Source organism: Odocoileus virginianus, chromosome 3, assembly GCF_023699985.2.
Source record: "Odocoileus virginianus isolate 20LAN1187 ecotype Illinois chromosome 3, Ovbor_1.2, whole genome shotgun sequence".
NCBI classification, from domain to species: domain Eukaryota; kingdom Metazoa; phylum Chordata; class Mammalia; order Artiodactyla; family Cervidae; genus Odocoileus; species Odocoileus virginianus.
The window spans coordinates 48,212,629-48,239,694 of NC_069676.1; the positions used below are offsets into that span (position 1 = coordinate 48,212,629).

A 27,066-nucleotide genomic window follows, 5' to 3' on the forward strand; every position below is an offset into this window, starting at 1 on the left:
CGGGGGGGAAGGAGACGCTTCTTCCTCCTGCTGCTTCTCTCGTTCTCGGGATCGGCGGCGGCGGTGGCCGCGGCCGCGAGTGACTCGGCAGCGTCTCCGGCTCCGCGTGCGAACCATGCTGACCGACGGCGGAGGCGGCGGCACCTCCTTTGAGGAGGACTTGGACTCGGTGGCTCCGCGATCCGCCCCAGCCGGGGCCTCGGAGCCGCCTCCGCCGGGAGGGGTCGGGCTGGGAATCCGCACTGTAAGACTCTTCGGGGAGGCCGGGCCGGCTCCGGGAGTCGGTGGCGGCAGCAGTGGTGCAGGCGGAGGGGACGCGGCGCTGGATTTCAAGTTGGCGGCTGCTGTCCTGAGGACCGGGGGTGGAGGTGGTGCCTCTGGTAGCGACGAGGACGAGGTGTCCGAGGTACGGCTCTAGGACCTCTGCTTTCCACACAGCTTGAGGCACGAATTCTCTCTGGGCCGGCGCAAGGCTCGGGCCACCCTCCCGCTGCCCAGATGGAGTCGTTCACTGTCAGCGATCGGCTCCCTGGCTGCAGTGGCGGCGGTGCGGGCCTAGTGCGCCCTCGGCTTACTCTTCGGCTCGAGTCGGACCGGTTCCCGTCACCATCCACAGACCCACAATAGGGAGTCCTTTGGTCTCTGAGCTTCGCGCGGGAAGCGGGACTCCTCAGGCACCTCCCGCCCACCCCGCTTTGGCGACGGGGGTGGGGGCGGGGTCTTGCCAGAGTCCCTGCCCTTGGTACTGAGAGAGCGGGACAGAGAGAGGGTGAGGGTGAGAGACAGAGAGAGGGCTGGCTTGCGTAAAGAGCATTGCCACTGTACTGTGTGTCTCCTCTGAGTTGAAGGATTGGGCATTATTTGCCTTATGCCTTACTTGTGTGCTTAAGGAGGGTTCTTAATTCCTGTTTAGTCTGAGACAGGTGAGTACTAAGGAGCTCTGCTTTTGCTCTGAAAAATCACGTGGATCCTTGCACCTGGGACTTTGTGTGAAGTTAGACAGGAAGAGAAGGTTCCAGTGCTTGTTTGGGCTTCGCAACAGCTGGATAGCTGAACTCTGAAGATTTTTAGGCTTGGAAAAGATGAGGTCCCCTTTGGATACCTTTTGCAGTGAGGGAAATTTGTTATCAGGATCTTCGTTCCTTTCAGCTGTTAGGCGCATACTGGACATTTTTAGGTTTAGGCAGTCTAGAATGGGAGGCATCACCTTTTGGGCTCTAGGGCTAAAAGGAGATATTTTACGTTTGTACTTTCTCCCCCAGACTATGGCTTTGTTATAGTTCTGTCCTGTGGTGACTGTTGTTCTAAGAGCTTAGAATATTCTATTTTGATTCTAAGGTGCCTGGTTCATCCCCTATGACCAATTATTTTAACCTCTGATCTTGGTCTTAAAGTACAGGGGCTTCTCTGTATGTACAACTATCCTGGCTGTTGTATTGAGAGGCATAAGGAGAAACTGTATTTGTGGGTTGTAGAATACTGTTAGTGTGGTCTTACCATTATTGATCGGAACAGGAATTCTTTTAGTTTTTTCTAACTCCAGTATTTTGCTTGGGATAAACTTTGTGGGTTGTAAAGGAGACAGTTCCTTGAATGTCTCTATGAATTTCACTATAAGAGAAATAACTTCTAAGCCAAGGTGGTACAGGATTTTGAGTAGGCAGTTACGGAAAGTGTCTCTGGAGCACTTCCACTCCTGGGCTTGTGGAAGGCTTTCATTTAGACTTTGAATGAAAATTGATGAGAAATGAACCTAGAATATAGTTACTTTTTACCTAGGAAGTAAAGATTAGTGTCTGTTTTTCTTTGAAACTTGTTACAGAAACTGAAAAAGTTTGCTTTGGTCTGAATGTGATAGAAGGATGATGATCTTGATTTTCTGGACCATTTTTGCACAGTTGTCATTGAAGTGAGAGATCACACATTTGTTTTTACTTCAGTAGTAGTCTTAAATTTCTTCAGAGGTAGAGTGCTAGTGAGACTCCGTAGTTATCAATCTCTAACTCTATGGGCTTGTGTGTTATAGCTGGAGAAATGAGCTTTTGAAGTAACCAATTTTGCAAGACTTGTTCGGACACACAGATCATTTCATTTGGAGCCTCCACACCAAGCTGTTAAAGCTGTGAGCAGAATTCACACCTTTTGTGTGATTTTCTTCCGTGTTATCATAGAAATTATTCACAATTCCTTCAGCCACTTAGGCTAATGGTAGAAGAACCTCTTATTCTCCTAAATTTTCTGTGCTTAAGGGATTTAGATACTAAGTATATATAGGTAGACATCACTTTTGGATAGAGATTTCTGGAGTACCCACAAACTTGAGCCTAGCCTAAGATAATGCTTGATATGCATATAGATTCTTTCTTAACCTGAGGAGACAGGAAATATTGTTTTTATGTCCTATTCATCCATATCATATAAAAAAGAAATTCCTGGAATATCTAGTGTATGTTGAATGTGTGGTAGGGTATAGTCTGTGCCTTTGTGAGTGAAATGACCTTTTTTTCTCAAGCAGATTTCTTGGATTTTCTCATTTCTCTCTGACAAGATGATAGTCTTCTCCCTTATTATTACCTTTGAGTTTCATTTAGTGTAGAAAGATCATAAGTAATATTCTTCAAAAAATACTCACCCAACTGGCATTTGATGAAAAATAGTAGAATTTTTATTTTCATCATACCTAGATGTTTTAGAACCAATTATTTAGAATGTAGACATTCAGAGAGAAGAGTTTGTGAGTGAAGTTTGTCTTGTTCCCCAAGTGGGGCAGGCCTAGGTGAGAAATGAATAAGAAATATGGAGGCTTAGAGCATTTGCTCTAGAATTAGCTGAAGGATTTTGAGTAGGCAGTATATATTTGGTATACAAAGATATAAATACTTTAAGGATCTCTTTTCTATTCTTTGTTAAAGCCTACATCTGAGAAAAAAAAAAAGTACTTTCTCTTGCTGGCTAAGTCAAAAGACCTTTTAATTTGAAGAAATGGCTTGGATCTTTTTGTACATTTCTTACATTAGAATTGATTCTTGTTGTTTTAAACATTGGGGTGGATACTTGTTTTGTATTTCTTCAGGCATGTTGAGCATGTTCATTAGCTGTCAAGGTCCTTGAACAGAAAAGTGAGAACTTGCCCTGGATTCTTTTGAAATGTACCCATTTTTCAGAATAGAAGTCAGGTTGAAAATTATTTAAAAACTAATTTTTAAATGTTAATTTTAGACTTGTAATCTTTTTTTTTTTAAGTAACATAAAAGGAAAATAAAATTCTAAAGAGAGGGTTTTGGTGAGGTTTATGACCTTTAATTTTTCTGTGTTAAGAACGTATGCATATACTGTATGTATATGTGTGTGACATCTTCTTTTAAAATTAAAAAAATAATAAAGTAATATAATCTTATGGCTAAAAGTTCAACAGTGTAGATAGTAGATATAATATGAAAAGTAAAAAGTTCTCCTCACCCCTACTGACCCTTCAGATCCCACTCAGAAGTAATGAGTATTACAGTTTTCCTTTCAGTAAAATTTCTAGGCCTATATAAGCCAATGCGTATATGTTTGCCTGTTCCCATACACACTTAAAACATTAGAAATTAGAAATCATTTTAATTAGAAAGCATTGCTGAAGCTTTTTTATCTGAGGCAGATGCTTGTTTACAATTAGGTAAAAGCAAAAGGAAATTGGGTTTAACATTTTTTTTTTTTTTGGGGGGGTTTAACATTTTATAGCAAATTATAGCAAAAGCTTTGTAGGGAATTTTTTTTTTTTCCTGAAAATTATGTTAAGAGTCAAACGCAAAAGCCATACAGAGGTTCCTTCTGATTTTCTCTAATAGGAGATGGATCATTTCCTTTAGGGTTATTTACAGTCTACTGTGTGGAGCAAAGTTTCTCAACTACAACATATCAAAATTTGGAGCTATATTAATTCTTTGTTGTGAGGGGTGCTCCTGACTTTAGCAGCATCCCTGTCCTTTACCCACTGGATGCTGGTAAAACACAACTGATTGTGACAGCTAAAAATGTCCTTTGCTTTTGTTTAGTCACTAAACTGTATTCATCTCTTTTTGCAACTCCATGGACTGTAGCCTGCCAGACTCCTCTGTCCATGGGATTTTCCAGGCAAGAACACTTGAGTGGGTTGCCATTTCCTTCTCCAAGGGATCTTCCCCATCCAGGGATCGAATCTGCATCTCCTGCTTGGCAGTTGGATTCTTTACTTACTACTGAGCCACCAGGGAAGCCCCAAAATGACCTTAGACAAAGCCAGATGTCTTTGGGGGCAAAATCACCCCTGGTTGAGAACCACTGGTCTAGAGGCCCACTCTTATCTGGGATGGTGATTTTGTCATCAGTACTCTATATTCAAAGTTCAGGTAAACAAGGTGAGTCACTGTTTTTAATAACATCTCAGGGCTTATGTTCATAACTGAGCAAGAGAGAAATGGAAAGAGGGTAGGTACTGACAGGTTTAATGTTATAAATTTTCCATGATAAATTTATAATTTTAGGAAAATTTAAAATACTATGTTGTTTTTGAAAAATTCATTTATTGCCCATGAAAATGAATTTCTAAAAAACCTTAATGGGGACTTTGTTAAAGGTAGAAAGGCTATATTCCATAAATTATCAGCAGTAGTGATAAAACAGGGTTTTCCAGGTGGCACAGTGGTAAAGAACCCACCTATGAATGCAGAACATGCAAGAGATTCAGGTTCAATCCCTGGGTTGGGAAGATCCCCTGGAACAGGAAATGGCAACCCACTCCTGTATTCTTGCTTGGAAAATCAAATGAACAGAGGAGCCTGGTGGGCTACAGTCCATGGGGTGCAAAGAGTCGGACACAATTGAGTTCACACACACACACACACACACACACACACACACACACAGTGATAAAGTAGGAAATATACATTTGTATTCTAGTGAGCAAATTTTGGAGACATCAGAATGTCAATTGAAAGAAAAATTACATATTATGACGATAACAGATTTTTTATATTACATGAATACCAACCTTGCACAAGTTTCATTCTATAAAGCCTTCAGACTTTACATAAAATGATTCATTGATGAGTATGGTTGTATGAATGGCGGGTCAAAACAGAGTTGATTAGGTATGGGTAGAGGAAAACCTTACTGTGAAACTTGAAGTATGTAGAGGTTTTCTTTTGGTTATTATTTAGTATATTTTGATAGGTGATTTATATTTGCATAGTTCATAAGACTAATAAGGCAAACACAGTAAAAAGATCCTGACCTGCCCTTTATACTTTTAATGTCTTGATGTCCTTTCAGAATATCTTTATGGAAATACAAATGTGTAGTTTTATTTTTCCTATTGTCTTCCGGGAGTTGGTGATGGACAGGGAAGCCTGGTGTGCTGCGGTTCATGGGGTCGCAAAGAGTCCGACACGACTGAGTGACTGAACTGAGTTGAACTGATTGTTATACAAAAGATAACATACTATTCACGTGAGATTTTTAAATGGTGAATTTGATAAAAATTTAGACTTTTTATCTAATCAAAGTGATAAAACATGTTAAGAATGAAGCTTTGGAGATGAGTTTAGGCACATTCTTTTCTGAGCCTATCAGGTGGTAGAATGATGACCTCTGAAAATCAGTTCTGGCCTTCTGATTCAATGAGATAAGATAAATAAAATCTGTTGCTTTAATACTAGTTTTGAGTTGGCAAGTAAAAAGAAAAGGAATGAAGAGTCTACTCCTTTTTTGGGGGGCAAAATTTACCTTCCTACAGAACCAAAGTTTTAATAAATAAATTCTTTATCTTTTTTTCAATGCACTTTAAATGAACTCTTCCAATATATCTTCTTAGACATTATTATTTACAGTTTTCCTCTCCTGTTGCTTTTCTATATAGTCACCGAATCTTGGTGATAGTCCTATCTTATCTCATTTTTAGGTAACTGCTACCATTTATTGAATGCTTGTTATATTCCAATATCATATTATATAAGGGCTTCCCAGGTGGCTCAGACAGTAAAGAATCTGCTTGTAATGCGGGAGACCCCAGGTTTGATCCCAGAGTCAGGAAGATCCCCTGGAGAAGGGACTGCAACTCAGTATTCTTGCCTGGGGAATTCAATGGACAGAGGAGCCTGGTGGGCTACAGTCCATGGGGTCCCAAACAATCAGACACTACTTGAGTGACTAACACACACATAAAATACTTTGGTTATTTTATTTAATCATTCAACATCCCTTTGAGGTGGGTATTATCTACACTTTCATAGATGAGTAAATGTAGGTTCAGAGAAATGATCAAAGAAAACAACAAAATTGGTTAGTGTTATTTATACAGCTAGAAATTGATAAAGCTAGGATTTGAATCCAGAACTCATGCTATTTCACATTAAAAACTAGGCAAAGTTTTTGGTTACCAGTGCTCTGCCTCCAATAAATTACTTGCTTAATCTCTATTGAAGTTTTATGGATCTATAATGAAATCAGAAAAGTAAGGACAATGTAGTGAAATTCTCATAAAGTAATCTTTTCCCACTTTTTTCTATTTTGACTTAATGCCCTTTGTACTGTTATAAAAATTAATTTTTAAAATATCTGTTTGACAAAATATCAAATTGGAAAGTTCATGTTAGGACTTTGGGTAAAGCCTCAGAAGTCTGGGAACCATTAATCTGAATAACTTGCTCAGGATCACACAGCTAATTTGTAGTAGAAAATAGGTCACGTGACTCCTATTGTAGTTAACTGCTGTATTGTCGTGCTGACCATTTCTCTTCTGATGCATGAATTTATTAATAATTAATTGTTTAAGAAATGCCTATGAGCTTCCCTGGTGGCTTGGATGATAAAGAATCTGCCTGCAATGCCGGAAACCCAGGTTTTGTCCCTTTTGGGAAGATCCCTTGGAGAAGGAAATGGCAACCCAGTCCAGTATTCTGCTTGGAGAATTCCATGGACAGAGAAGCCTGGTGGGCTACAGTCCATGGGGTTACAAAGAATCTGACACCACTGAACAACTAACACTTAAGAAACACATGTCTCAAACTCGCATATAATCTGTAGTTGACCTTGTTGAAAAGCTTTTATATTATATAATGAAATTGATGACTGCCATGTGAATCAATATATTTTAAGAAGGCAGTCAAAGGTGTACCATTGGGGATCAGAGGAACACAACTTTAAGGTAATTTTGTCACTGCTCTTAAACTTGAAAAGTTCAGGCCTTCTCATTATTCATTTTAAGAGAATTAAATATTAAAAGTACCAGTATAGAAAGGCAGATACCCAACTTTGCACCTTTGCCACTATAGGAAACATTGGTTTTAATTTGTAAAAATTAAAATCTGTGTGCTGTCTTATAGTTACTTACAGTGTACAGTTCTTGTGAATGAAAATCGTTTGCCTTACGATGGTCGACAGGTTTACCTTTTTTTCTGGTCAACTTTACCTAAACCGGGAGGAAAGTAAAGTTGTATATAAAGCTTTTTTATTTGATAAGCTGAAATTTAGCAACAGTTTATCAAAGAGTACATTATGCTCTTCCTCCACTATATATCCTTCTGTTCTCACAAAGTTTTCCCCTTAATGGATGCTGCTTTTGTTAGTAAAAATGGGTTTTTTTGTTTGTTTTTATGTAGATATCCCACTGTATCCTAATGTTTTGATTCACCTGCATTAGTTTGCGGTTTTGAAAAAAAAGCAAGTAAACTCCCAGGGATTAGCCCCAGGAACCAAAGAGCTGAACAGGAGAACAGTTTACTAAGTTGTTACAGTGCTATGTGATGAGGACAGTTAGATTGTGAACAGTTTTTTAAATTGTGGTAAAACATGCATAACAAAATTCACGATTTTAACCTTCTTTTTTTTCCCCCAGTTGTGGAGAAGGAAGTGGGAAATGGCAACCCATTCTAGTATTCTTGCCTGGGAAATCCATGGAGAGAGGAGCCCAGTGGGCTGTGTACAGTCAGTGCCTGGGGTGGCAAAAGAGTTGCGCACAACTTAGTGACTAAACAACAAAGTCACAAGTACTGTTACCTTGGAAATTAAAATCTAAAACTTTGGCTATATTTCAGTAGCATACACATAACTTCCTAAAACTGAACAGAACCATTAAAATTAATCTTGCTGTATATTTGCAGAAAATAATGAATTGGTACTTGAGTTGAAAAAAGTTGCCTTTGATGTTCTGGTTAAAAAAACTTGCTTTGTTTTGAATATGTTTGTGTATGTTTCAGTACATGTATCACATATGTACTGAACTAAAGTGATGAGAATTAACTTTGTATTTACTTTGTAGGAGTTATGTAAATATGCAGACAAATGTATTTTGGATTGTGTGTGCAGTGAGTTTTTTGTTGGATCTAGCTTATAAATATGCCAACTATATACCCTCATATACTTGTCTGATTTGAGTTTGTAAAATGAGGCCTCCTTTTTACACGCTTGACAAAGAAGGAAAAGGGCTAAAAAAAATTGTGTTAAAATATGTGCAACAGAAAATTTACCTTTTTTTTTTTTTTTTGTCACACTGAGCAGCATGTGGAATCTTAGTTCCCAGACCAGGGATGGAACTCACATCCCCTGTGGTGGAAGCAGGAAGTCTTAACCACCCAACTACCAGAAAAACAAAAAATTTACCATTTTAACAATTTTAAAGTGGTTATAAGTACGTTCACATTGTTGTGTAACCATTACCGCTGCTGCTGCTGCTGCTGCTAAGTCGCCTCAGTCGTGTCCGACTCTGTGCGACCCCACGGACTGCAGCCCACCAGGCTTCTCTATCTATGGGATTTTCCAGGCAAGAATACTGGGGTGGGGTGCCATTGCCTTCTTCAAACCATTACCACTAGCCATCTCCAAAACCTTTTCATCTTCCAGAACTGAAACTCTGTACCCATTAAGCAGTAACGCCCTGTCCTCCCTTCTCCAGCCCCTTATAATCACAATTAACTTCCTTTTCTGTGATTTTGTCTATTCTGCTGCTGCTGCTAAGTCACTTCAGTCGTGTCCTACACTGTGCGACCCCATAGACGGCGGCCCACCAGGCTCCCCTGTCCCTGGGATTCTCCAGTCAAGAACACTGGAGTGGGCTGCCATTTCCTTCTCCAATGCATGAAAGTGAAAAGTGAAAGTGAAGTCACTCAGTCGTGTCTGACTCTTCACAACCCCATGGACTGCAGCCCACCAGGCTCCTCTGCCCATGGGATTTTCCAGGCAAGAGTACTGGAGTGGGTTGCCATTGCCTTCTCTGTTTGTCTACTCTAGATATCTCAAATAAGTGAAATTGTTCAGTTTTTCTACTTTTGGTGATTGGCTTATTTTACCTAGCATAGTGTCTTCAGGGTTCATCTATATTTGCATCATGTGTGAAACTTGAGCTGTGCTTAGTCGCTCAATCGTGTCTGACTCATTGCGACCCCATGGACTGTAGCCCACCAGGCTCCTCTGTCCATGGGGATTCTTCAGGCAAGAATACTAGAGTGGGTTGCCATGCCCTCCTCCAAGGGATCTTCCTAACCCAGGGATCAAACCCAGGTCACCTGCATTGCAGGCGAATTCTTTACCCTCTGAGTGAGAAGGGAAGCTTGTGTGAAACTTAAGTGAATACTATTCTGTTCTTATGTACGTAACATTTTTGTTTATTCATTCATCTGTTGATGGACACTTGGACTGCTTCTCTACCTTTTGGCTTTTGTGAATATGCTGCTGTGAACATGGGTGTATAAATACCTTTTCGAGACCCTGCTTTTGATTCTTTTCTGGTATGTACCTAGAAGTGGGATTGCTGGATCATCTGTTAATTCTATTTTTAAGTTTTTGAGGAACCACAATACTGCTTTCCATAGCAGCTGTACCGTTTTACATTCCCACTCGCAAAGCACAAGGTTTCCAATTTCTCCATATTCTAGCCAATCTTCTTGTTTTCTGTTTTGGTTTTGATAGACTAGTCATCTTAATGGGTGTGGTTTCGATTTGTATTTCCCTAATAATTAGTGCTATTGAACATCTTTTCATGTGCTTCTTGGCCATTTGTGTCTCTTCTTTGGTGAGATGTCTATTCAAATCCTTTGCCCTTTTTTTTGGCCACATCTTGCAGTTTGTAGGATCTTAGTTCCTTGACCTGGGATGGAACTGGCCCCACCCACCCCCACAGTGAAAGTGCTGAGTCCTAACCACTGGATTGTCAGGGAAATTCCTCCTTTGCTCATGTTTAGTTGAGTTGTTTCTTCATTAACTGTAGAAGTTCTTTGGATGTTAATCCCTTATCATATCATATATATATATGTATATAATTTACAAATATTTCTCACATTCCATTGGTTGTCTTTTTACTCTGTTGTCCTTTTGTGCTTAAACAGTTGTAATATTGTTTATTTGACTGCATTGAAGTATTTGTTGCATCATGCAAGATCTTTTGTTGGGGCAAGCCTGCTGTAGTTGGCATACGATCTCCAGAGCACTCGGGCTCCGTAATTGCTGTGCAGGAGCTTGGTTGCCCAGCGGCACATGGGATCCTTAGTTCCACAACCAGGGATTGAAGGTTTTATTTTAGGGACTTCCCTGGTAGTCCAGTGGCTAAGACTCTGAGTTCCCAATGCAGGGGACCTGAGTTCATTTCCCATTGGGGAACTGGATCCCACATATTGCAACTAAAAAGTTCATGTGCTGCACCTAAAAGATCCTGCGTGCTGCAGCAAAGATCATAGGTCCCACATCCCAACTAGGATCCCGCACAGCCAAATTAATAAATAAAAGTATTTTTAGAAAGGTTTTAATTTAGATGAAGTTCAGTTTATCTAATTTTTTCCCTTATTGTCTGTGCTTTTGATTTCATATCCATAACGTGCGTGTGTGCTAAGTTGCTTTAGTCTCACTTACACTGTTCTCCATTCAGTAGCTATTTATTGACCATCTAGTGTATGTCAGGCACTGTGCAGAACAACTGGGTATAAACAATGGTGAAAAAGACAGTCATGAATCTTGGCCTTCATAGATCTTCCAGTCTAAGTGGGAAGTGAAAGTTGCTCAGTTGTGTGCAACTCTTTGAGACCCTATGGACTGTAGCCTGCCAGGCTCCACTGCCAATGGAATTTTCCAGGCAAAAATACTGGAGTGGGTTGCCATGCCCTCCTCCAGGGCATCTTCCCGACCCAGGGATTGAACCTGCAACTCCTGCATTACAGGCAGATTCTTTACACCTGAGCCACTGGGGAAGCCCTTTCATGTCCATAAAGTTGTTGCCAAATCCAGTGTCTTGAAGATTTTTTCCCCCATGTTTTCTTCTAAGAATTTTAAACTTTTAGCTCTTACATTTAGATCTTTGAGCCATTTTGAGTTGATTTTTGTATATGATGTAAGATCAGAGTCTTAACTATATTCCTTAGCTTCTGGATATCCAGTTTTTCCTGCACCATTTGTTGAAATGACTATAATTTCTCCTTTGAATGGCCCTGACATCCTTGTTGAAATTAATTGGTCATATGGGGGAGGGTTTTTTCTGGACTTTCTGTTCTATTTCTTTGGTTTTTATGACTGACTTTATGCCATTATTGCACTGTATTGATTGCTGTAGTTTTTGTAGTTAAGTTTTGAAATCAGGCAGGATTAGTCCTCCAACTTTGTTCTTTATCAAGATTGTTTTTGGAGAAGGAAATGGCAACCCACTCCAGTATTCTTGCCTGGAGAAGCCTGTGGACAGAGGAGTCTGGTGGGCTGCTGTCCATAGGGTCACACAGAGTCGGACACAACTGAAGTGACTTAGCATGCATGCATGCATTGGAGAAGGAAATGGCAACCCACTCTGGTATTCTTGTCTGGAGAACCTCAGGGACAGAGGAGCCTGGTGGGCTGCTGTCTATGGGGTCACACAGAGTCAGACACGACTGAAGTGACTTAGCAGCAGCAGCAAGATTGTTTTGACTAGTCACATTTCCTTAAGATTACATGTGAATTTTAGGATCGGTCTTTGTATTTCTGTGAAAAATGCTATAGGATTTTGATAGGGATTGCACTGAATCTATAGATTGCTTTATGAGAACAAGTTTGAGTACAGATCTTATTTAATTGATTCACCACAGTTGATATTAGCAAATCAGAAAGCTTGAGATTGACAAAACATTCGAAAACATTTGAAACATTCGAAGACTGAGCTTTCACTAATGTCTTCCCAAAGCCATTGAATCCAGTTCACGTGGAATACTGTGCTCTAAGTAGATGTTTCTCTAATATGGTGGTTTTTTCCCCTAGTTTGTCCTCATATTAACTAATTTGTGATTGATCACAATGCTTCACATACTGATTAAATGCTGGAAAGAACAATTTTTATTCTTTTTATCACTAGAGGTGAGTTCAGTTTTGAAAAAATTATCTCGATCTGGTATTAAATCTAGATAAATGAACCTGTAGTATTTTCTTTAGTAATGTAGAATTTTAAAGTTTTCATATAGGCATTTTATGAAATCCGAGTCAGAAAGTAAAGGCCATGTCAGTTGATACCTTGAGTGGTACACTGTACTTGGAGCACTTAATCAGCTTCTAATTGATTTTTTTTCTCATGTTTACCTATTCTGCTAAATTTCTAATTTTGCCTTTTAAAAAATATACAGTTGCTAAATTCAGTGACATGTGACACAAACTATCATTATCAAAGAGCAGATCCCAAGGATATATTCTCCCTTTCTTTTTTGCTACTTTTTATTTTTATAATTTCAAACTTACTGGAAAATTGCAAGAATAGTACAAAGAACTCCTCCCATATAACCTTTGTCCAGATGGACCAATTGTGTTCATTTTATCCCATTCCTGTATCCTCTGTTTCTCTCTCAGATTTATTTTCTGCATAACTTGAAAGTGGGTTGCATACGTCATGCCTTTTTTACCCTTAAATTCTTTAATGTACCTTTCCTAACAACAAAGGCATTCTCTTACATAACCGCAGTGTATTTATCAAGATAGGAAATTTAACAAATTTCAAAAGTATTTTTCAAATTCACGTTCCTAAGGTTGAAAAAATTGAAATAGAATTCACATAATATAGAATTCACTCTTTAAATTGTACAGTTTCAGTTGTTTTTAAATATATTCACAGAATTGTACAACCTTCACCATTATTTTAAAACATTTTCATCACCCCAAACAAAACCTTGTACCCATTAGCAGGCATTTCCCATTCTGCTGTCCCTGCAGCTTTTGGTAATCACTAATCTATTTTCTTTCTGTCTGGATTTGTCTGGTCTGGGAATTTCGTATAAATGGAATCTAACAATATGTGATTTTTTTGCATTCACGTCTTTCACTTATTATATTGTTTTCAAGATTTCTACATGTTGTATCACGTATCGGGTTTTCCTGGTGGCTCAGCTGGTAAAGAATCCACCTGCAGTCTATGGCTATACCACCCTGAATGCACCTGATCTCGTCTGATCTCGGAAGAATCCGTCTGCAATGTTAGAGATCTGGGTTTGATCCCTGGGTTGGAAAGATCTGGAGAATACCCACTCCAGTATTCTGGCCTGGAGAATTCCATGGACTATACAGTCCATGGAGTCGCAAAGAGTTGGACACGACTGAGTGACTTTCACTTTATCATGTGCTAGTACTAAATTGAAATGTTTTGTGGATGTACAACATTTTGTTCATTGGTTGATGATGTTTGGATTATTTCCATCTTTTGACCGTTATAAATTATGATACTATGAACATTGGTATGCAAGTTTTTTATGATGATATCTTTTAATTTTCCTTGATTAATTTAATTTAATTAATTTAATTTTTAATTTTTTTAAAATTTTTTAAAAATTTTTAATTAATTTAATTTTCCTTAATTAAATTTCTTTTAATTTACCTTGGAGTGGAAGCTTGATCATATCATAACTGTTTTATTTTCTGAGAAGCTACCAGGCTGTTTTCTATAGCAACTTCATGACTTTATATTCCCACCAACAGTATATAAAGGTTCCAATTTCTCCACATCTTTGCTGACATTTTTTTAATAGCCATCCTAGTGGGTATGGAGATTATTGTGACTGATTTGCATTTCTCCAATGACTAGTGAAGTTGCATCTTTTCATGTGCTTGTTGTCTATTTGTATGTCTTTGGAGAAGTCTTTTTTCAGATCTTTTCCCCATTTCTTGGCTGGATTATTTTTTTATTGTTGAATTATGTTTGTTTGTTTTTAGGGGGAAAACCCCCATGTATTCTGGATACTGTCCCTTATCAGATACGTGATTTTGAAATATTTTCTCCCATTCTGTCCTCTGTCTTTTCACTTTCTTGATTTTGCCATTAAATTTAAAATCTTTGGTTGGACAGTTTTTATATTTACCTATTTTTTCTTTTGTTGCTTGTGTATTTGGTGTCATGTCTAAGAGACCATTGCATAATTCTGAGTTATGAAGATTTACTCTTGTTTTCTTCTTTTCTTCTAAGAGTTTTATACTTTAAGCTCTTACACTTAGGTCTTTGATCCATTTTGAGATTTGAAGGGATTATTTATTTTTGGCTCTGCTGGGTCTTTGTTGCTGTGTGTGGACTTTCTCTAGTTTTGATGAGTGCGGACTCCTCTGTACTTGTGGTGCACAGCTTTTCATTGCAGTGGCTGCTTTTCTTGCAGAGAGCATAGACTCTAGGGCTCATGGGCTTCGGTAGTTGTAGTACGGGGGCTCTAGAGTGTGGGCTTAGTAGTTGTGGTGCACAGGCTTAGTTTGCCCCATGGCATCTGGAATCTTCCCACAGCAGAGATGGAACCTGTGTCCCCTGCATTGGCAGGTAGATGCTTAAACCACTGGACCACCAGAGGAGTCCCATTTTGAGATCTTACAGAAGATGTGAGCTAGAGGTCTAACCTCATTCTTTTGAATGTAGATATCTAATTGTCCCAGCACCATTTGTTGAGAAGACATTTCTTTCTCCATTGAAGTGTCTTAGCCCCCTTTTCAAAATTTGTTTGACTTTAAATATGATGGTTTGTTTTTGGAATGTTATTTCTGTTTTAGTCCACTGTTCTGTATGTATTCCACTTTATTCTTTCTTCGAGATTCTTTTGGCCTTTCTGGGTTACTAGATATGTTCTTGTTCTTTATCTAGTCTTCAGAAGAAGCTTAGTAGAGGGTGATTTGTATACTACAGAATTTGTGGTCACACACAAAACCCACCCGTTCTCCGTTAATAATGTTCATCTCTTGAAATTTCTGCTCCTCTTGTATACACTGAAGGTGGATGTTGGGAACTCTTATAATTAAACCTGTGTTTGCAAGCTATCGGCAGAACAAGTTGTTGCAATGTCTTTTTATGCATCCCTTCCCAGAAAGACACTGGGTATATATTTGAGAGGAGACAAACTTGAAGAGGAAGGAGGTGGTTAGTTTGAATAGTTGTAGTCTAAGTGCATCTGATGTGGACTGTATATAGCCTGCAAGAGGAATATGGACAGAATTTCTTTTTTCAGAATAATAAACAGGTAAATGGAATAAAATGTAAAACATGGCAATTAGAGTGTTTGCATCTGGTATCTTCTGACAATTGTTTAAGAGGTATGAATTCAGTATTTGAGTAACATACTATTAGCTTGACACCCAAGCCAGTGTTATCACCTGTGTTATTACACAAACAAATCTTAGATATTACTGCCCAAATGGTCCCAATTAGGCTAATTTACTAGTTAGTTTGGCTCTGAATAGTGAGAATGTATACTTTTTTAGTACCTGATGTGCTTGGGACTTGACTGACAAGTTAACAAAGAAAAGTTTATTTTCTTTTGGTTTGAAGATATTATTATTTAAGGCTATACTTAAATCAGGAGCATGGATTTGACCAATTACCACCCCTCCCCCAACAAAATTTTGAATAATATAAAAATACATCATCAAAAGTACTTACTACTGTGTATTATCTCCTTGTTAATCTGTTAAAAGTGTGTTCTCAGTCTCTACTGAGGAAAAGTAATGTTTAGTTTGGGGTAGGGCCTCTTTCATGAACTCAGATCTTACATAATAAAATTTTATCTATTAGAACCCTTGGCACTCTGTTTAAGAATTCTGATTGGTATTGCAGATTCCACAGTAATTTAACTAGAACCTGCTATTTGTTAAGCTTTGTTCTGGGTTTTAAGATCAGTTTACAAAGATGAAAAAATGTGGTGCCTACCCTTAAAGACATCAGGCTTTTCAGGAACATGAACATTTCAGAGAAATGTGAAAACAAGGTAAATTATTTATACAAATTGTATTTCCCCTTCTAAACTACTTTTACATAGTAACATTATATTTGAGTGTTTGTTCAAGGCATGTGTACCTTAATTGCATAACCTCATTTAATATTTTCCTAGTCTTGTGACAGCCTAAAATCCTTACCTCAGTGTAGGGATCATTGCCCTGTGTTAGTTGGATGATCACTATAAAGGTTGATGTTTGGGTGTTTTCAGGAGTTTGATGGGGTTTAAGTGACAAGTTTAAAGGGGCAATGATTTAAAATGAAAGGATACAAATTTCATAAGCATAAGACATTTGAGCAAAACCACAACTACTGCATTATGTTCTATAAACTCTCCAAGCATGTTCTGCTCCAGAGCTTTTGGCATTTGTACTTCACTCTCATAGGAGCTTTTTTCTCTTAGATACCTGTGTGGCTTCCCTCTTTTACCTATTTTAGTAGTCTAAGAGCATTTCCTACTGCTTACTGTATGTATGTTCCATAAACATCTCAGATTCAAGTCCTAAAACTGAACTCATTGCTTTCCCCTCTACCCCGCCCCCCACCCCCACCCTGTAAATTGCATTGCCCTGAAACTAGTCAGTGTAGTTAGAAACTTTGGACTGCATCTGCTGTTTCTTACCACACGTATCCAAACAGGCACTGAATCCTGTAGTTTCTTTCTTAACATCTTGTTTATTTGTTTCTTTCTCTGTATTCTCATTGCTTTGCTATAAATCAAACCATCATTTTTCACTTGTACTTACTGTAGTAATACCTGGCTCTATCTGTTCAGTACCTCTATGATTAAACCTCTAATTCTTCTCTACCTTGCTATCACAGTAAATTGTCTAATGCCAGTTCAGTCATGTCACTCCTTTGGCAAAAAGCCTTCCCGTTCCTTAGATAAAGGATAAATCAAATTCCTTGGTATGGCATACCAGGTTATTTAGGATTTGGTTTCTGTTTCTTTCCTTGCTATATCCTCCTTTATTTGCTTTTTATATTTAAGCCATACCAAATTGCTGTAGTTCTCTGAACATTTCAAGCTATTAAACGTCCCGAGTAAATTACTTCACTGCTTTGGCTTCTAGTATCAGGATAATAGTTACTACATGCTGAGTTTTTATTGTCCACTGAACTAAATGCTTACCTTTATATTCTAAAATAAACTTTGCAACTATCATATGAAGAAAGTGATATTCCCAGTTTATAGATGAGGAAACTGAAGCTTAGAAACCTTATATAACATGCACAAAGTTGTACATCTAGTAATAATGGAGCCAGGGTTTGAATCAGGTTTCTTGGAATATAAAACCCATGCTTATAACTACTACTCTGCAGCTGTTACAGTGGCCCTCTTCCCCATCCTACTGGATACTTCGTTGTTCCAGATCATCAACTCTGACTTCCCTTATTACTGCCCCAGCTGGAACTGACCATTTCTTCCTTCTTCTGTGTTCCCATGTTGTCCATATATAACTCCCTGTTATACAGCATCTTTAGTACTTTACTGTATTTATCTGTCTTAGGAGCAGGAATCATGTCATTTGTTTTTATGTTCCCTGCATGTAGTAGAATGTCTGGCACATAGTAGGTACTTATTCAATGTTGGATTTAATAAGCCAATGTATCTTGAATATATATGTATAGTGTTTAATATACTCAGATTACTTGTTAGCCTAAGACAATGTAATGGATTTTATATTTTTGTGGAGTAGAGAGTAAGAGATAAACTGACCTTAATAATAAAAATGGTAATATTAATAGTAATAGCTAATACTTGTTGAGTGATTACCATGTGTTAAGTAAGTACTGCTGTGCAACTTTAGATATAGTGTCTTGCTTAATCATCAATAACCCTGTGATGTGGTTACTACTATTATCCTTATTTTATAAGCTGAGGAAAATGAGGCTAAGAGCGGTAAAACAAGTTAGCTAACCTAAGATGGCACTGCCAACAGTTGGCTAGTGTTTTAAGACTCCTTGCTCTTAGTCATTATGCTCTCCTCCCACTATTGGTATGAATTGGAGGTTTATGGGTGTTTGAGGCTCTTTTTAACTTACTCAAATCAAGTATTTCTTTGGAGTGTTTGATGCTTATTTTTTATTTAGGGTAATGAGCAGAAGCCAGGACTTTTCTGTAACCTCAGTCTTACCCATTTATTATGATAGGGCAGATATAATGTTTCTACTTTCAACATTAAGATTTTCTTGGACTTAATTGCCAGGTTCTTCATTCCTTGTGACTTTCCTAATGAGTATGTGAGCAATCTTCTCTTTTTTAAAAAACCTATTGTGGCACAAATTTTGTTATATATTTGTTTTTAGAAATAATGTAGTTGTAGCTACCAGAAATAATTAAATAAAAGCATGCTTTGTCTGTCTCTCTAAGAACTCTAGCAGAGAGGAGTTTGTGGCTTGATAATCTATTAAATTTAAAGATTTTTTCCTGACATTGCTCTTATAGTTAAACTTTGACATTATGATGCTTGTAGATTCTCTGTTTAGTACATATTTGGTTAGTATGTAATTGTTTTAGTCATACTCCATTGTTTAGAACAGTCACTTAATACAGTTTAGTCTGGTGAAAAGGTTGTGAGCTTTGGAGTCTGAAGTACATGGCTTCAGATCTGTGCATGGTTATGTCATCTTGGATAAGTCTCTTTAACTTTTCTGAATTTCAGTTAAAATGAAGATGTTAATCTACTTCATTGAGTAATAAAGATGATTGAGTGGAATAATATATGGAAAATGCACTTAATGGCAGCTATTATTTCCTTTCCTTTCTCCCATGTTTAGAAACTTTAAAAAATAATGGATTCAATATTAAAGCTATGGTTTAGAAATGAAGTTTTTGTGGTTGACCGGAGTGGAGTACTATCTGCCTGCAATGCAAGAGATGCAGCAGGAGCCTCTGGTTCGATCCCTGGGTGGGAAAGATCCCCCGGAGAAGGAAGTGGCAATTCATTCCAATATTCTTGCCTAGCAGGCTACAGTCCATGGGGTTGCAGAGAGTTGGACACGACTGAGCAACTAAATAACAACAATCACCACAAAAGTGGAGTTAATTTTCTTCAGCTTTAACTGAGAATTAGGAAAAACCTGATGGTTCTCTCTTGTGCTTATTGAAGTTAATTAACTTCAGAAATCCCAAGATAACATTCATGTTTTTTTGAGAAGAGGATTGTGGATCTGAAGTTTTTGTGGCAGGGCGGATAGCCTTTTCATTCCATTATTTCCAGTGTTGCTGATTATATTGGGCCTTACAGTATTAGCAAAACTCTTTGCTAAATTTGTCATTATTTGGTCTCAAATTGCAACTGTATTACCTTTTCGTTTTGAATGGATCTTGAAGCATGTTTGTGGTGAATGTGACTGTTTGGAGTACCACCTTTTTTGCAAAAAGGAATTACTGTGTCCTTCAATAATTATCTCTGGGAATGCTGACCCATCCTTTTTGCTGCTCCAAGTAGAAACAAGAATTAAGCCACCTGCATTCTAAAACTGGTGTGATTCTGACTTAGTTGAGGGCTTACTTTGGGTGGGAAAAGGTAAGACATGTTTATCTCTCCAGATACAAACTAAACAAGAGAGAAGTAATAGCAAATACACTTAAACATATATATAATATTTTGGATGTTTAAATGTTTTATTTAGCTTTTCATTTTTTTTTTCCATTTATTTTTATTAGTTGGAGGCTAATTACTTTACATCATTACAGTAGTTTTTGTCATACATTGAAATGAATTAGCCATGGATTTACATGTATTCCCCATCACGGTCCCCCCTCCCACCTCCCTCTCCACCCGATCCCTCTGGGTCTTCCCAGTGCACCAGGCCCGAGCACTTGTCTCATGCACCCAACCTGGGCTGGTGATCTGTTTCACCCTAGATAATATACATGTTTCAATGCTGTTCTCTTGAAACATCCCACTCTCGCCTTCTCCCAGAGTCCACAAGTCTGTTCTATACATCTGAGTCTCTTTTTCTGTTTTGCATATAGGGTTATCGTTACCATCTTTCTAAATTCCATATATATGTGTTAGTATACTGTAATGGTCTTTATCTTTCTGGCTTACTTCGCTCTGTATAATGGGCTCCAGTTTCATCCATCTCATTAGAACTGATTCAAATGAATTCTTTTTAATGGCTGAGTAATATTCCATGGTGTATATGTACCACAACTTCCTCATCCATTCGTCTGCTGATGGGCATCTAGGTTGCTTCCATGTCCTGGCTATTATAAACAGTGCTGCGATGAACATTGGGGTGCACGTGTCTCTTTCAGATCTGGTTTCCTTGGTGTGTATGCCCAGAAGTGGGATTGCTGGGTCATACAAAGCAACAGACAAAGGATTAATCTCAAAAATATACAAGCAACTCCTCCAGCTCAACTCCAGGAAAATAAATGACCCAATCAAAAAATGGGCCAAAGAACTAAACAGACATTTCTCCAAGGAAGACATACAGATGGCTAACAAACACATGAAAAGATGCTCAACATCACTCATTATCAGAGAAATGCAAATCAAAACCACAATGAGGTACCATTACACGCCAGTCAGGATGGCTGCTATCCAAAAGTCTACAAGCAATAAATGCTGGAGAGGGTGTGGAGAAAAGGGAACCCTCTTACACTGTCGGTGGGAATGCAAATTAGTACAGCCACTATGGAAAACAGTGTGGAGATTTCTTAAATAGCTTTTCATTTTTAATGATCAAATCTGAATTTCTCAAGGAAGCTTTATTTTTAAAGATTTGTAAGAAAAATTAGTGAAAAATAAAGATTTAGCCCCTTACCCTGAGCTTTCTCATAGCTCTGGTGGGAATTCATGGGATTGATGATTGTTCTTAAGGATTGCCAGAAGCAATATTTGTGACTACTAATATTTCAGTATGTAACTCAAAAAACAAATGTATTTAACATGTTAAAAATAAAAATTTAATAATTAGTTTATAAGTGAAAAGGCATTTGTTGGTATTCTTTATTTGCTTTTTGCATGATATGACCATATAGCTAGAGAATATAGAAACAGAAATGTTATGTACATGTTTTATGATAGAATGTTTTTTACTAACCTATTTTCTCTATTAACTAGCCCTCACTATTTCCAGAAATGTAGCCTTAGAGAAGGTAACAAATGTACAGGTGAGATTTTATTTTGCTGTCATATGACTTAAACCATATTAATATTATTGAAGGTGTTAATTTTAGTACTACTTACTTTACTTGATAGAAATTGTATTTTTTTGTTGTTGTTTGTTTTTTTGGTGGAATCGAGTTTTGGCCAAATCATAGCTTAGGCTAATTAATGGTTTTTTCCTAATTAGATTTTGGCCAGGGTTGCTGGGTTTTATTTTAGGTGATAATAGCTGAGTCTGTGGTTATTCTCCCTAGTAACTATTGCCATCCAGTGGCTTATTTTTGAAATGTTATATGGGACAAAATGTTTATTCCACTCTTTTCTCTTCTTGCTGTTTAGTCGCTCAGTTGTATCCAACTGTTTGCAACCCATGGACTGTATGTAGCCTGCCAGGCTCTCCTGAGATTTCCCAGGCAAGAATATTAGAGTTGTTTAAATTCTAGTTGAAGCTAAAAACTGGACATATTTTTTAGAAAAAGGGAAGGATAAAAAAGACTTTTGATGAGGAAGACCTCAAGAGTTTGTCTTTAGCATTTTAGATGAGATAGTGTTGTCACAGTGTTGGTCGATGAGTTGTGTCTGACTTTGTGACCCCATGGACTGTAGCCTGCCAGGCTCCTCTGTCCATAGATTTCTCTAGGCAAGACTACCGGAGTGGGTTGTCATTTCCTCTTCCAGGGGATCTTCCTGACCCAGGAATCGAACCCAGGTCTCCTGCATTGCAGGCAGATTCTTTACTGTCTGAGCCACCAGAGATGCCCATGAGGAGAAAAACCTATATGTAAGGAAAAAACATGTAGTTTTTTGTGGGCCAAATTTTCTCACATCCTTTTTCTTCCACCTTTTATTTTTGTACCTAATCAGAAGTTGGAAAAGAAATCTGCCATGTGGGGAGGGATGCGGGAGGGGGGATCGGGATGGGGAACACATGTAAATCCATGGCTGATTCATGTCAATGTATGGCAAAAACCACTACAATATTGTAAAGTAATTAGCCTCCAACTAATAAAAATAAATGAAAAAAAAAAATAAAAAAATAAAACACACACACAAAAGAAATCTGCCATGTTTAAGACTTGAATTTTGCCATTGCTAAAAACAATACCACTGTAGGTTGTTGTATTATGTTTGCTGCTTAGTGTAGCTGCTGGATAGGGGTGAACTTTCTAACTATCTTTAGGCAATAAAGAAATTTCTGTGATCCTTTAGCTGTATGTGATCCATATGCTGTGTGTTTCTTCATCATTTGCATAATGAACACTAATTTCATTAGATATATCATTACTTTGAACTTATCTATTATTTAGACAGTTTTTGGTGTTACATCATTGAGCCTTTATATTAAACATATGGTATTGGTCTTTTTTTTTTTTTTTCATTTATGGTATTGATCTTAATTAACATTTCCGTGTTTCTGAAAATGGTTTCCATCTTGATTGGCCAGATACATTTTGAGGTAATGCTGTTGCAATTTGCATTGCAACAGTATGTGCTTAGCAGGTTTGTCAAGTAAGATATTTATGAACTGCCAAAAGCAGTCCTCCAAATAGTCCCAAAGTAATGGGCATAACTGGATATTTTATCCTTTTACTGATCCCATGTTAAGACAGGCTTTTGTTTTTTTATTTAAGTTTAAAAAAAATTGGCTGCGCTGGGTCTTCGATTCTGCACACAGACTCTTTGTTGCCTCACCTGGTCTTTCTCTAGTTGTGGTGACTAGGGGCTGCCCTCCAGGTGTGGTGCACTGGCGGCTTCCCTTGCTGTGGGGCACAGGCTCCAGGGGGTGAGGGTTTCAGTAGTGGGAGCATTCGGGCTCAGTAGTTGCAGCGCATGGGCTCAGTTGCCCCTCAGCATGTGGTATCCTAGTTCCCCGACCAGGGATTGAACCCGTGTCCTCTGCATTGGCTGGTGGATTCCTAACCCCTGGACCACCACGGAAATCCTGAGATAATTAAGAGTTTACAGAGGGTAGGACAGAAAAGTATGAGAATTGAGTACCTTTTGGCACAAATGTATTCAAGTCATTTATGTGTCTAGTTATGTATAACTCATTCTGGGAACTTAAGATTTTCCCCACAAGTGTTACAGATATTTAAAATTTGATCTTTTGGGTCAGAAGCTAAATATAAAATGCCTAAAACTATGTTTAAAAATTTAAGTGAATTCTAACTAGGAAAAAAAAATTGTAATTATGTGAGGTGATAGATGTTAACTTATTGTGGTAATAATTTCATAGTATACTGTTAGCGGTCATTACCAGTCCTCTTTTGCCAGCTCTTCAGGAAACCACTAATAATCTTTCTGTCTCTGTGGGTTTGCCTGTGCTGGACATTTCATATAAACAAATTTGTACAATATGTAACTTTTTGCATCTGACTTTGTTCATGCTAAGCACATGAACTTGGCTGAATAAAATTCCATTGTATGGATATTATTATTTTGTTTATCAGTTAACTGGTTAACATATGGGTTGTTTCCACTTTTTGTTTACTGTGCTTAATGCAACTATGAATGTCTGTGTACAAACTTTCGTATGAACATGTATATTTCAGTCTTTTTAGGTGTATACATAGAAGTGGAATTGCTAGGTCATTTGGTAATTCTGTGTTTAATTTTTGAAGAACTGCCAAACAGTGTCCCACAGGCACTTCATCATTTATCCTTCTACTAACAGTGTACAAAGGACCTTTTATTTTTGAGAGTGGATCATTCGTCACTTTTTAAATGCATCTTCAAGTCCATTTTTTAATTTCATTCCCTTACTCCCCAGCTACATGTCTGACCACCTGTGCAATTCTATGCAGCCTTCAAAGCCTAGCTCAGATTCTACAAAGTCTTCTTAGAGTACTGGGGCTGGAAGTGATTTCTCTCTCTTTAATGCATATAGTTTTACCATTTATTTCTCTTGGAGGCCTTTTGTGACAGTTGTTGGTGTCTTTGACATTTCTTCTACCTCATTTTTGTATTCTCATAGTAGTTTGAATAAAACAAGACTTCAGTAAATATTGGAGAATGAATGGGAGAAAATTGGAAATTCTTATCTTGGATTTTTAAAATGTTACATGATAGATGTAATCTGTATTTATCTTTGTAATATGTGTAATGGTGTATGAGACCGTTGCTTTTATAAAATAGACATATTAGCATCTAAATACTCTTTTTAATAAATTTCAGAATTTGTAATGGTTTTAACTATCCTTACAACTGCAGGTGTATGTGTCTTAAAAATACGTAATAATTTCTTGTGCTTGCAACAAGCTCTTTCTTGTATGAGCAGTTCCCTTTCAAATCATTTGAAAACTGATAGTATACATTTATCTGTTGGCTTTGATCTAGAATGACATCTTTGTCTGTAATTATGTATTAAAGAAGCTGTATTAAAAAGAAAACACAGTACATGGCTCAGTGGTATTGGATATGATGTTAAAAATTTACTTTATTTAAAGCATTGTTGGATAATAAAATATATCAACATCGTTTTAACTTTACTATCTTTATTAGGATATCTTTATTTGGTATCCATTGTGAAAACTCATCACCAACTAGTCAAATATTCTGAATAATGTAATCCAAATACTATGGTACTTTGTTTATGAATTTGGTAGGTAGTATCTATTGCTTAATGTCTAAGAGTCACATGGCTTGTGTTTGAAATGTGACTTTGCCATTTATTAGCTATGCAGCCTTGGAGAAGTACTTAACCCTTCTGTTCCTGTTTTTCTGTCTAAAAGTATGTTAACCTGCCTGGTTAGACATATTTACATATTATAGACATATAGAGGTATATAAATATGTATTCGTGATTATATATACATGAGTACTCATATGATCTTCTTTGCATACATATACGTACATACTTTTTGCAAAATAAAGATTGTAGTCTTAAATCTTGTGGGTTTCGATTAATTTTATGACTTGTACCATTAAACTTGCTTCAAAAATATTATTCTTAATGAATGCATAGTGGTCCATCCTGTGAATGTACAAAATGTACTTACCAAATCCCCTATTGTAGTTTTTTTAACTTCATTTTTGGAATTTTAGTTAATGCTGCAATGAACATCCCTGTGCATTTTTTTTCTGGCATTCAGATAATTTTTTAAAGATGGAAGTGGAAGTGTTATTCGCTCAGTCGTGTCCGATTCTTTGCGATCCCGTGGACTGCAGGCCCCCAGGCTCCTCTGTCCATGGGATTTCCCAGGCAAGAATACTGGAGGGGGTTGCTGTTTGCTCCTTCAGAGCATCTTCCCGACCCAGGGATTGAACTCAGGTCTCCCGCATTGCGGGTGGATTCTTTTTCTTTTTTTGACTGTGCTGGGTCTTTGATGCTGTACAGGCTTTTCTCCAGTTGTGGGTGAGTGGGGGCTATTGTGGTGGCTTCTTTTGTTGTGGAGCATGGACTCTAGAGCGCGCAGCTTCCTTTGTTGTGGCTTGCGTGCTCTAGAGCACAGGCTCTAGTTAGTTGTGGAGAAAGGGTTTAGTTGCTCTGCGGCATGTGGGATCTTCCCACACCAGGGATTAAACCCATGTTTCCAGCACTGGCAGGCGGATTCTTTACCACTGAGCCACTAGGGAAGCCCAGGTGAATTCTTAGAGATTTCTTTAAATGAAATTACTGGATCAGAGAAGTGCTTTTGAAAGCATTTTGATTTATTTTTCCAAATTGCTTCCCAAAAAGGTTGTACATATTTTATTTGGTAAGAAAATTTAGAATTAATTTAAATTACAGGGTTGCATGTTTATTTTTATAAGTTAATTTTACTTATGCTATTCATTCAACAAAGTTGTATTGAATAACTACCATATACAAGATATTCATAGGCTCAGAGGATAGAGCAGTGAACAAATGGCTATGATTCCTAACCTAATAAAGTTTTCCTGTCTAGAGCACTTAAGATATTTGACAGTGGATTAAATACTCTTTTCTTTAGTGTAAGAGTCAGAATTAACTATTGATTGGAAGAGAGGAGAAACTATACCTCAATGACCTGTTTATGCTCTCTAGTCTTTTTACTATCTATTCCTATATATGTCTTCCTAGGGGCTGTGTTGATGTACTTGTTTCATTTTAAAAATGCCGCTTATCAGGCTCTGTAGTGGGCACAGAGGATTCATTGCTGTCTAGGAAACTTGAATCTGGTGTGTCTGAAGATAAGCAGATAGTCAGGAGGCTCCCTCAAAGTCCCTCCCCATAATAATCTGTTTTTGCAGTAATTTATTTGGTTATGTTTAAATTCCAAATCAGAAGTCCTATGACCTTCAATTGTAGTATTCTAACTATATTAAGATCAGCTTTGTGAATATTGCATCTTTAATTCATCAACAGGTTGAATCATTTATTTTGGACCAAGAAGATTTGGATAACCCAGTGCTTAAAACAACATCAGAGATATTCTTATCAAGCACTGCAGAAGGAACAGACTTACGCACTGTGGATCCAGAGACACAGGCACGACTAGAAGCCTTGCTGGAAGCAGCAGGTACTTTATTTTTTCTTTTCTCTTTCTCATCTCTTTAAAAGACTCCAGAGTACTCCCTGGTGGTCATGGTTGGGACGCCACACTTCCGTGGCCAAGGGCCCAGATTCCATTCCTGGTGGGAGAACTAAGATCCTGTGAGCAGCAAAAAAAAAAAAAAAAAACAAGATTCCATCTCTGTTAAAAGTTATACAAGATTATCACCAAATTATATACTATATAAAGTTTGAAGTCTGTAAAACTTAGGGTTTTTAAAAAATTTCCTAAA

General features: G+C 37.8%; 1 protein-coding gene across 4 annotated transcripts in view; it reads left to right on the forward strand.

Moving 5' to 3' along the window:
* Window positions 1-3: 3 nt before the first annotated feature.
* ANKHD1 (ankyrin repeat and KH domain containing 1) overlaps window positions 4-27,066 on the forward strand; it is a 107,219-nt gene continuing 80,156 nt past the window's right edge. For 3 of the 4 annotated variants that reach the window (XM_020880634.2, XM_020880637.2, XM_020880636.2), the window contains exons 1-2: window positions 10-406; window positions 26,648-26,801. In XM_020880634.2, coding sequence (XP_020736293.1) covers window positions 116-406; window positions 26,648-26,801 — 445 coding nt within the window. In that variant the 5' untranslated portion in view covers window positions 10-115. Of the gene's footprint in view, window positions 407-26,647; window positions 26,802-27,066 lie in introns of all 4 variants that reach the window. The other variant, XM_020880638.2, reaches the window with a different exon arrangement.